The sequence below is a fragment of the Nesoenas mayeri genome (genome assembly GCF_963082525.1).
Source record: "Nesoenas mayeri genome assembly, chromosome: 19".
Taxonomy (NCBI): domain Eukaryota; kingdom Metazoa; phylum Chordata; class Aves; order Columbiformes; family Columbidae; genus Nesoenas; species Nesoenas mayeri.
This window is the reverse complement of record NC_137568.1, coordinates 3,712,698-3,724,930: the sequence shown is the minus strand read 5'-3', so window position 1 is coordinate 3,724,930 and position 12,233 is coordinate 3,712,698. Positions and strand designations below refer to the sequence as shown.

Genomic DNA, 12,233 nt, shown 5'->3' with positions numbered 1-12,233 from the left:
GCATGACTCTGTCAGTTGTCCTCTCCATCCTGACTGGCCACACCAGGTTCTTGGGCACCAGCATCCAAAACTGTGTCTTCTCAACTAGAAGCTACACTGATAGCTACAAAACTTGGGAAATTAGCTCTCATCATTCATCAAGTTCATTTTCTCTGTGCCAGCTGCTGCCATCCAGTACTCTGGATTCCATTTGTTTCCTGAGCAGCCAAGGACACCTCATACCATTTTCATTTGCTCCACACAGAACTAGTTACTTTTGTTTAAAAATGGGGCTGAGAAACAGAGGACCACAGAAGAAACAGTTTTACATCAAGTTAACTCTTTTGACCCACCTCTGACTACAAATCACTGAGTTTAACTTTCATTTATTAAATAGTCTATTTAATAGTGTTGTATGTTGTTTACTTACAGGAAAGACCAGTACTAAAAATCCTTGTTTTGTATTTTGTATAGATGCATTCGTTACGACTGCTAAGCCAGAATCAGCCATCACAGATATTTCTGAGCATGAGCGACAATTTCAGACCAGTCCAGCCTCTCAACAATCGATGTATCCGAACTAATATCAACTTTAGTTTACAGGGAAAAGATTGTCCAAACAATAGAGCACAGAAACTACAGTATAGAGGTACGTCCTACCTCCAGAATAATCCTTTCTATGCTTACACTGAGCTCTTTTCTTTGAGAAACCCAAGTGCATAACAAAGCATACAAATAAAAACAGATGAAACTCCAGATCTGGGAACTAACAGTATGAGTTGAACATCACATATTTGAAATGGATAAGGAAGTTTGCCCAGGAACATGCAGGAGAAACATGACAAAAAACAGTCTGTGACATGTAATATTGTCTTTTAAGAGCAGATAGGACAGGCCTGCAGTTTTCTAGCCTCATTTTAAAGTCTTCTCACTTTACAAAGTGCATTTTGCTCTGTTTTACCCACTTTGGAAAGCAAAGGGATGAGCTAGTCTTGATGACAGCTGATCTCAAACAAAAGAATGAGTTTCACGTTGGAGGCGCACCACCATAACAAAAACCCAGTTTGGAAAGTGCTGTATTCCACAATGGATATCAAAAACCCAAACGCAAAGTGCTGTATTACACAATGGATATTAAACAATTGAACCAACCCCATCACCCACTGGTAGCGTCTTATGCTGCCAGAGCCGGGGGCTCACAGCTGAGCTGTGCCGCATCTTATGCGTCTTTTAGCCCATGCACACATGGTTATATTACCTGCAATAATGGTGTAAAAATGCCTTCTTACCAATAATATTGTGGTAATGAAAGAGTACTGCTGAAGGGTGGAAAAGCAAGCTCATTTTCAGCAACCAGGCTGATAACTGAGTTGCAATGCTTCAAAAGAATCAGTCATTGAGCCTTAATTCTTTTCCAGAAAGAGGAGGAAACTGAGCTTTTTCAAGACATTTCGTTTAAGTGGCTAATACAGCATTAAACCCAGCCAGTTTCGTATTTGGAGTTTATTAAAGCATAATTGGTTTTGTTTTGTTTCTTTTTCCTTTCAGTAAATGAATGGCTCCTCAAGTAAGTACGGCAGAGCAGGCAGAACCCCCAACCTCAGTGGAATGCTACTACTGTGAATTGACATAGTCTCGAATGCACTCAACCTCCCTCGCTCTGGATTCATGGCAGCACGTGCCAACGTGCTGTAGGAAAAGAGCTGCCATGTTGGAAACTCAACTCTAAATTCATTCATATGATCGGTGGTAATAAAAAATAATTAAAAAAAAAAAAAGAAAAAGTAAAAAGACAGTATTATAGTAAACGTGATTACAATTTTGATACGGTTTTCCTGAACTAATTTAGCTTCACACAAAAAAATAAAGACTTTTCAGCCTTTGTACATATGAAATTCTTCCTCTCTTCCCCCTCCCTCAAATTAAAAAAAAAAAAAAAAAAAAAAAAAAGAAAAAAGAAAAAAGGTGGCTCGGTACAGCATCAAAGTGGAGTTGTGTTCTGTGTGCCAAGTAATCCTTGGAAAGCTCTCATTATTTCACTATCATTAATGGATACAGAACAAGAAGACTGTAGAGGAAACTTATTTCCAGGTTATGAGCCTTCTGTTCATTTAATTAAACAAGGGACAGACTTTGAGAGATAAGTATTGTAAATATATCACTGCGGAATATAAAGGAAATTGAAATATTTCCCTCTTTGTCACATATCTGTAGTAGGATTTGCCAAAATCAGAATTGATCCATTTTCTGTTTCTTGTTTTACAACAGGTCATATATTGTGTTGGTTACTATTAACAACTCAATAAATGTGCTTAACAAATTAATTTAGTAAACTTGCTTTGATTTATTTTTTCCTTTCTGAAATAATAAGCCTCTACTATTTGTGGCTGCATTATTTGTGGTTTTCTTTTTTTTTCTCCCCCATTCTTTTTTTTGTTTCATTTATTTGTTTGCAGCCAATTTAAGTGAGTTTATGGCAAGTGGGAACGCACTTAAAGCTGGTATAACTTTAACTCCACTTTATGGTCCATCATTAATAGGAGTTGGGCTCAGAAACAGAAAGCATTTGAAACATATTGCAATTTAAAATTGCCATTTTCCCTGTTGAATCCATTATTGGGACAAGTAAATTCAATCCTGTGAGCTGGTGGTGGAAAGGGATATCTTTTCTTTACAGATAAAGCAGAAGCTGACCAAGTAAAAGCAAAGCGAATGCCTTTTTTCTTGTTTATAATGGTCATTCACTGTGTTTGGTTACTGTCAAGAACTCAATAAATGTGTTTAAAAAGTTCACATAGCGCATGTTTCCCCTTCTTGCACATTAAGGGATGTTTTAATTTTTATTATTAATCTGGAGAGGGGGCAGAGCTCATGTTATTCTGTTTCTAACACTCACTATATAACCCATAACATGTTCAAGTTCATAGAAGATGAAGCTAGAAATTACCACACCTGACCAATGAATTGTTTATATCAAATAGAAAAAACAGGTACTACAAGAAGTGTGAGGCAACTGAACCACTGTAAAGAACATATAGATGTTGCAGTCCAAGTGGCTTTAAAATGACGAACATTATTTCATGTTTAGCTGAAGAGAACAGTGCAGATCACATCAGACAGAAGCCTCCTGAGCCCTTGTATTTTTGAGTTGCCATAGCGATCTGTAACTTCTACATATGTGGTGTTGGGATAACTTCCACTAGTTATTTGGGTGGTTTGGGGTTTTTTAAGCTTCTCCCAGGGTTGTTAGGGATTGTAAAGTTACTGAGACGACAAAGTCCACAATGCTTCAATCTATATTTTTGGACAAATATCTGGCAGTTGTTCATCCGAGTTTGTCAGTGACAGAAGGTAGGGAAGATAAGCCAGGCCTCCGTTATAAAACTTTTAATAAATAATAAAACCCATTTTTTATTTTACTGAAAGCTGATTGAGGGAATTTAAGAGGAGGGAGAGATACGATGAAAGGGCTTTGGATTAGGCGAGGCTGCGATATAGAAGCCCTGCAAATAGAGAAATGGGGTGATCATACTGGGAAACCACAAATATATTTGTCAACATTTCCAGCACCATTTTGTGAACTGCTGAGCTCCATTTTGCCGTGATTTGTTTAGGTTTTTGTTTTAATAATAGATTGCAGTAGAAGAAAAGACCAAACAAAAGCTTGAAATTAAATATCTTACATATTTCTCATATTTCGGTAGTGCTCCAATCTAGACATCTAGCTCCAGTTTTTTAGATCGGATATGTTTCTGTGTGTCCAGAGACGCTCAGCATCCAAAGAAAGCAATACTTTATCACAAAGCCTTTAAGCAAAAAGATAAAGTTTCAGTATGAAACTGCTGGCACAGACACAACCTTCTTTCTCGTGTTCAGTTTCTACTCAGCACAGCAACATGTGCACATACTAATCCCTCCGACTCGAGTGCTTTCTGCCCACGATGCTCACCTGAAATCTGGCTGCACACAGAGCCCGGGTACTTTGTAGTGAGATGCGAATTTGTTACCTTGATACCATCCCTTCGCAAACTGTTCAGATTATGAGCGAGATTGTTTGCTTGTGATAAAGCACAGTACAGGCACAAGCCAGCCAGCAGGGAATGCAAACCTGGCAGCAGCCCCTGATGAGCCATCAGCACCCCGGGCAGGACCAGGTTGCCATGCCATGATAACAGACATTAAGAAAGTAATGCTGGTAAGAAATGCTCAGATTTGATCTTCTGCTGTCATGGTTAAGAATATGATATCAAACTAGGCACCAAACTTATCAAGCTCATCCAATGATAAAAAGCACAAGAAAATTCAAATTTACGGCACCGTAAAAGCCTCAGTTTCAAGCAGCATTCAAAAAATGTAAATATTATAAACTTTGTTTTCCCTATAATTTAATCAAAAGGTCAAACAGAAAATAAGGACTAATTAGGATCTGTGGGATGAAGACAGAAAGCAAAGACTTCCAGCATAATTGTGCCTCTAGATACCACACACTTCTGCCCTTCCACCATTCTGTTCCAGCTTTGAAAGCTGAACCAACAAGCTTCCAACAATGCCTGGAAGCTTGGATCTTTTATTATAAAACAAACTCCTATGCATCAAAAAAATATCCTTTCTCACCATTTAAAACCTCTCATTTCTCTATAAAGTGTATACTCTAAAATAAGAGAGCACAATGGAAATGGTGCTGAGTTGGAGGCACTAGTGGCCTCGAGCAAGGCTGGGAACAATTGCACTGCAGGTGTGCAGGGCTGTACTGAGCCAAAAATCAAACAAACAACTCAATTAAAAAGGTGAGTTGGCCAGCAAAAGGTCAGAAGAACTTAAGCATCACCAACATTCATGTTTTTATGGATAGCACTGCTTGCTCTGAGCATCCATACACTGGTCCACATCTTGGCCTTATGAAATGTCAACACTAACTGCTGCTTATGCGCCATTAATTTGTCAGGTACCTGAGACACCGGGCTGCCAGCATCATTTTAAGTACTTTGCATCCAACGGTGTTTCACCCATAGGAATTTTCAAAACATTTGTTACAAAACCAAGAAAAAAACCCCTTGGGCTAATACTTCAGAATCCTTCCTGCCTCTGCCAGACTCTGCCTTTACTCTCCCCATTTTGATTTTCTGGGGGTTTCACGCCTTGCTACTTCCAACCCCAACCTTCCCTTTCAAACTTTTCTGAGCAGTGCAATGAAGACTTACCCCACAGAATCACAGTACGGCCAGAAAAATACAAGTGTTCACCAGTCTCTTGCTATTAACTGTTGCTGGCATCGACATATTATAGCTGCAATTAAAAACTTAATAATATAAAAAGAGCTGCTACATCTATTAATTGGTGAAGACAAGCTGGAAAGCAGGATGGTTGAACCCCAAAGACTACGAACAGAAATCAAATAAAATCTCTCCACTATTTTAAGTATTCCTCATAATCTTTAATATTAGGTGTTTCATTTTTTCTTTTATTTTTTAAAGCTCTCATGGTAAACAATACTAAAATTCCATCGAAATCTGAAAATAAAGCTGAAACTTTCCTTAGCTGCTGCTTTCAGAAGCTGAACCTTCTCCAAAAGCCAAGAACTGCAACTGATCAGTATATTTTACTGCAAATACCAGAAATACAGCAAAAATGCAAATGTTTTACATGTTCTGCTGTACATCTCAAAGCTTCAGTAATGGACACCGCCCAAAAAATCCCAGATGTTTGGTTCCTATACTTAAAACAGTATTTTTTCAGAGATCAGCCACAACTGCTCTATGTTTTGATTTTTTTATTAGATTTTATTCCCTAGATGTAATGGTTGACAAAGCATAGAGAGTTTGCTGTGAGAAATGCTGATTTACTAGCAAATGGCTTACTGCAGTTCTCAACAGTGTGCTGTAAAATTATTCAAGGAGCCAGTTTGCACGGTGAAGAATAAGAATCATTTATAATGTGAAACATAATGCAGGCAAACATTTTCTGTTTCCTACAGTGTCAGGCTTCTATTCTAATAACTAAAGATGTGTCAAACACATACTCAGAGTAGAAAATGAAAAACAGGATAGTAAATCTTCCAAGGATGGGAAAATAACCCTCAGTATTTAAATAGAGCAGAAAATCCTTAGAAGTTTGGTGTGTGTGGAGAATAAACAGTTTATTAATTTAGGTAGATGCACCCACCCTGTAAGGGAACTGCCAGATCAACCGCTGAACTCTGTTTTTCCACCACCCTGTGACAGGGGGTCCATGCCTGAAGGTTTCCACGGCATTTGGGATACAGGCTCACTGTGGATGTACAGCCCTGGTGTTGGTTTTCAGCTTGGAGCGCCTGTCTCCCTCCTCCCTGTATTGTCCTGGCTCAGGCAGCTCTTCAGTTTGTTCATCTGTCTTTCAGACTCTTCTATTCCCATGTACTTTCCATACACAGCAAGATAATTATTCCCAGGGCAGGGATGTGTTTTCCTACCAGTCATTTAAAGCCATGTTTTCTCATCCTCTGTTTGAAGAGTAATTAGCCCTATCTTTTAAAAATTAAAAAAAAAAAAATCTAAACTAGATAGAGGAGATTGGCTCATGAAGTCATTATAGCACTGTCTGGATTTCCACTGCACATGCAAACAGTGGCTGCCTCCAAGCTAAGGGCAAACTGGAATATTGTGTCCAGTTGTGGCCCCTCAGTTCCAGCAGGACAGGGAACTGCTGGAGAGAGTCCAGCGCAGCCACCAAGATGCTGCAGGGAGTGGAGCATCTCCCTGTGAGGAAAGGCTGAGGGAGCTGGGGCTCTGGAGCTGGACAAGAGGACACTGAGGGGTGACCTTATTAATGTTTACAGATATCTAAAGAGTGAGTGTCAGGAGGATGGAGCCAGGCTCTTCTCGTGACAACCAACGGTAGGACAAGGGGTAATGGGTTCAAACGGGAACACAAGAGGTTCCACTTAAATTTGAGAAGAAACTTCTTCCCAGTGAGGGTGTCAGAGCCTGGCCCAGGCTGCCCAGGGGGGTTGTGGAGTCTCCTTCTCTGCAGACATTCCAACCCGCCTGGACACCTTCCTGTGTAACCTCATCTGGGTGTTCCTGCTCCATGGGGGGATTGCAGTGGGTGAGCTTTCCAGGTCCCTTCCAACCCCTGACATTCTGTGATTCTGTGAAACTGCACGCTCAGTTCTGTGAGCGAGGACTCTCATTGTTGCATGGTAAGCTACCAGCCGACCCTTTCGACTGGCACTCAGGATTGGCACTCAGCCTTGGTACCAGCTCCATTTCACAGGGGGCTCCTCTGCACAGCCCTGAGGCCACACAAGCCCGGAAGCGCTCAGGGCTGCAGCAGCCCGGCCGCAGGGCCCGCAGGAACGCGGCAAAAAGCCGACGTACGGGTGTGCTGTTGTGATTCACCGTGTTACTGCACTACAAATCAAGCAAAGCAACAGAGATCACACCGACCGCTATTACCAGGGCACAACAGTAGGAACACACAGCATGCCTTTTGGTTCCCTGCCTCGATACGGCCGTGCTAGTTTTCATCACACAAATTTCAATACCAGCCAGAGCAGAGAGCAAATACAGAAGCTGGTTACTATGATACCAGCCCATCCTGCTTGCCCACACCTGAAATAGTTATTAGTGACAAGCAAAGCAGGTAGTGGGAACAAACAAATTGGTCTGGCCTTCCTTACCGCTATTGTAGTATTTATGTTCACCTATCAGTTTTGGTTTCCAACACAGAAGTGTTTCTGCACAAGTACAAACCACATATTCTATTTTGACACAGGTTTTTCATTTGCAAGCAGCGCACACAACCACGTGAACAAAAGACATGGGAAAACCAAGCCTAGTTCAAGCTTAGAGCAACTGCACTCAGTAGTAACAAAAATGTTGGTGCTGTATGTAGCTCTATTTGATGCTGCACTGTGATTCAGGAAGGACTGTGATCTTGCTGCCCACAGAAAGTGGATGAGAAAAGAAACCACCATCTTAAAGGCAGAAATGAGTTTAGCTTGTTTAGATTATAGCAGTTTGCTTTTTTAGGATATTTGCGCGGTTAGTGTCAATTTTTGGCTGTTTCTACCTCTTCAGTGTTAATATCTCAGAGTAATAGTACCAAGTTCTTTTTCCTCATATTTGTTGTTTGCAGCTTTATAATATATTTTCACACCTTAATGAGAAAGTTGCTTGTCTGAGCCATTTAAGGGAAGAATATATTCTATGAAAATTATATTGAGGCTCCTTACATGAAGTACTATTCAAAGACAGACTCTAGAGGAAGAAGGTGACATATTTGATATCATCTTCATGCCTCCCAAAGCCAAAAACACTGAAAAAGACAAACACAAGACAAAGAAACTTCTTCAAACTTTACAAACTGAAAATATATTTTCTTTTAATAGAATTTACCCTTATTTGATTTACAAAACAGAGCACAGAAATAATGTTCTCTGCAAGCAGCTCCATAAATATTGTGAAATGACTAACAAGAGACATGCAGCAATGGAATCTAGTTGCTTTTATAGTCTAGGATTTGTCACTGAATCAGAAGGTATTGTGAAAGGGTAGTAAAGTCTGGTGAGTGATTGTGACAGGCTGGAGCTTAGCAAGGAAAGCAAAGCCTTTGCATTTCAGGAGTGGGCATCTTATGATGGGGAGAAGAAGGAACAAATAAAAAAATCAGACAAGATTGACTTTGAGATGTTTCTCTTAATGAAAGTTTTCATGTCACAGTCATTTCGATGCTAATGTCAACATTTTTTTGGAAGAAGTAGCACCCTGTAACATTCATTAGGGATGTCACAAGCATCCCACAACATATGGTGTCTCAAATCCAATTACTTTTCTATTCAAACCATGACCTTGAGCAGGTTTTTAAAATAAGAAAGAACATGGAAACAGAGCTCCCTTGCTTATTTTATGGCTCAGTGGCATACTACTGAAATTCAGAATTATGTCAAATTGACTTATTATTTGTTTTGCTTTCTTTTTTTTTCTCCAAATTTAAAAAAGTTATGGAAGCTTATTTTAAGAAGAGGTAGTGGTGGCAACATCTGCTTCTTAAGTCTATTTGCACATTAAATGCCTCATGGACATAAAAAAGGACATTTTGAAATACTTTAACCAGCCATTGGCTGGATTTGATTTAAAGTCTCTCTACTCAGAAGTTCCCTATATCCTACATAGCCTGAAGCTCAAAAGTCCTCTCCACATCCTGATAACCTCATAACCCAGATGTACGAAAGGCTCACAATGACCAGGTTTTCCTCATTTCAGCTGCCTGCTTCCTATCATTTCTGAACATCAGCCTTTCCAGTTCAACCCATGCAAAAGAGGAGAGAAAAATTTAGAAGGGTGTCTTTCTAGGGCTATTATTTCAGCCCTACACCTAAATCAGGAAACAAAAGAAGCCCTTTCCTCTATATTTTACGTTTTGAAAGCACTAACCTCACACAAGGATTATTTGTCAATACTTGTTCACCAGATAGAGCTTTTCATCTGTGAACAGCTTCCTCTACATTATTTTAACAAAAGCTGTAAGGGTATTTTGCTTATGTGAAGAACTAAAAATCTGACCCATTCTATGTCAAACACGTCACGCCTCCAGAAAATTAGTTCTTATTTATAAATAGAAATGATATCATATTGGAACTTCACCACTTTGCCATCTTTTTGCAAGCTCTTCCTAAAACAGTTTATACTGTTACAATATAAACACCCATGTCTTTAACAGTACAATTAAATCCAGAGCAATTAGTGTAGATGGTTACTGTAGTTCTTTGTTGAGTTTTGCTTAAATTTCCTCAACCATTCTTGCACTTTAATGCATTCAAATATGTAATTATGTTTAGCATACATCCATTTATTATGCACAGCCACTGGAAATCAATTTCACTTTGAATATATTTTCTAATTGATATTTAGAAACACCAGCAGACAAAGTAAGTGCTGGAGCTGTTTTAACACAGATAAATACAGTAACATAAACCTCTGTTACCCTTTTTAATGGTGAGGAGAACATTAATTCAAGACATTCACTCATGAAAATATTCATAATTTCCCTCTTAACTTTAAAGTAACCTACAAACTATGGAAAGATCAAATACGATTAATATTTTAGAAAAAGAAATCTTGATGAAAGAAAAAAACAGGGAAAAAAGAGAACCCAGGGTATATACCATGCATAAAAATGAACTGAAAGGCCTGGCTTGTCTCAGTAGCAATCAGTATAATTCATAGGAATAGAGCTCAACAAGAGAGGCCATCTTTTAAAATATTCCACATTTATAGAGTTATTTATAATGTGAACAGAGCAGAATGAGAAGCTGACAGCACTGCAATAGAAAATATGGTCATTCAAGAGCAGAAGTAATCAGCTTTCTGGGACTTCCCCACAGCCCGGGGCTCGGGAGATGTTTGTTCCACCAGAGACTGTACTTGCAATCTGTGACAAATCACTGTCCCCTCTTATATCTCTGCTCACACCCAAAAAAATGCAATAAAACCTTGGCACAATAGGGTAGGGTTGATATAGGAACAACCACATAAACAATTCAGATACTGCAGTAATGGAAGCCCTTATAAAGTTTTAGATAGATCCACAGCACAGACACAGCCAGAACAGGGCAATATTTCCCATCACTGTTTTTTTAATGCCTCCAGGGATACGGAAAGAGAAACCTAATCCCCATCCAATGCCATGAGAAATTATTAGATCTGCCTGACCAGCAAGAATTGAGCTGTAAAACTACCACCAGCACTGTTTAGGTAACAGTTTCTAGCATTTAGATAATGATATTGATATTCTAGATGCCTTGAAAATTACATACCACCCTTTCTAGGTGAGGTAACCGAGGCAGATTTCAGTACAGGGCTACTCAAAAAAGTAACTCTACCCAAACACCAAGTTCTGTGCCCAGATCGCACCGTCAAATAGTTCTTTTCCATCTGCAGCCCATTTAACTGCTTGTGTATTTTTCCCTGCATCTACTCGCTGCCCATAGCGAGCACAAAGATAAGCACACCGCAAAGCTTACTGAGCAACATCAGATAGTGGGGAAAAAAATAATGATCAATCAAAGCATACCAAAGTCTGTTTCATCAAAGCTCAGAAAGAGGTTTTCATAAAATCCACAAACAGCAAGATAAACAAAACATTGTGAGAAGAGGAAAATGTCACTTTAAAAGCAAAAATGTAAGGCTAAGAATGAAAGAGAGGTGAGAGTAAAATGAAATAATTGTAAAACAAAACCAGTAGTAAATATTGTTGTGTCATGTTCAGAATAACTCAAGATGAATACTGTCCTTTCAAAATGAAAAGCATGAAGTACCATACTCATTAAAATGCCATGCTGTGAACAATTGCTTCATTTATCCTCTAGAGTGCATACATTATTTAATTCTTAAACTGAGTTATCCTACTGTAGATAGTAAACACCCCAAACCCCAAATCCCTAAGTGTTATTTTATTTTGTTATTTATTGCATCCTTTACCTAGACGAGACTGAGGAGCCTTCTCTCATGAACTATCATAATTGCTTTTGCTTTATTTTCTGTCAGCACTGCACAATGACTGTTGCTGTTCAAGGCTAAAATTCTCGTCCTAGAATTTTGTTCTCCCTTCTTATAGCAGTAGGTGAAGCGCTCCTTTCTCTGGTGACATTCTAGGGTGCATTCTGATGCATTTCAGTACCCAATAAATATCTGCATTTGATTCCACTGTGAAAAACCCTCCCCTAACTGGTAAACCTTTTGTGCTTCTTAAAAACGGACAGTGATACAGAAATGCAAGATGTGGAGGCTGTGAGAGAACACGCACAGCCCACTTGGTTACAGTAGCAGGAAAAGCTGGCACTAAGACCCCGACACTGCACACAAGCATACTGTGTACGTACAAATGCATGAGAAACAGCAAGCTAAAAAATTAACGTATCTCATCACATACACCACTATAATGCTTGTTGACAACTGAAAAATAATCCAGGACCTTATCCCTGGCAGTGACATAGTGACACATCCTCTGTCGCTGAAACCTCACCAGGTGCTACCTGGGGCCATCGTCCCACCCCTTCCCTCACACGCTGATAGATCCATAGGCTGGCAAAGGACACAAGCACTGCACTCATCTTCTCTACCAACATCAAACACAAGGGAGACTACACAGGCTTGTAGTCTTCATTCAAGTTCATTCATTTGACACTCACAACTAGAGCCAAAGCCAGCACATTGCTTGTATTCATTTGTAAGGCATCACGGATGGACAGATTCATGAAGGAGCTTGCTGAGTCT

The 12,233-nt window shown here is 39.5% G+C and overlaps 1 protein-coding gene across 1 annotated transcript in view; it reads left to right on the top strand.

Annotated features, from left to right (window-relative positions):
- CA10 (carbonic anhydrase 10) overlaps nt 1–7,350 on the top strand; it is a gene marked incomplete at both ends in the record, with an annotated part of 164,769 nt that extends 157,419 nt beyond the window's left edge. Inside the window, 3 exons of the mRNA XM_080356752.1 lie at nt 454–628; nt 4,017–4,174; nt 7,126–7,350. Coding sequence (XP_080212878.1) covers nt 454–628; nt 4,017–4,174; nt 7,126–7,350 — 558 coding nt within the window. The remainder of the gene's footprint in view (nt 1–453; nt 629–4,016; nt 4,175–7,125) is intronic.
- Between the last annotated feature and the right edge of the window lie 4,883 nt (nt 7,351–12,233).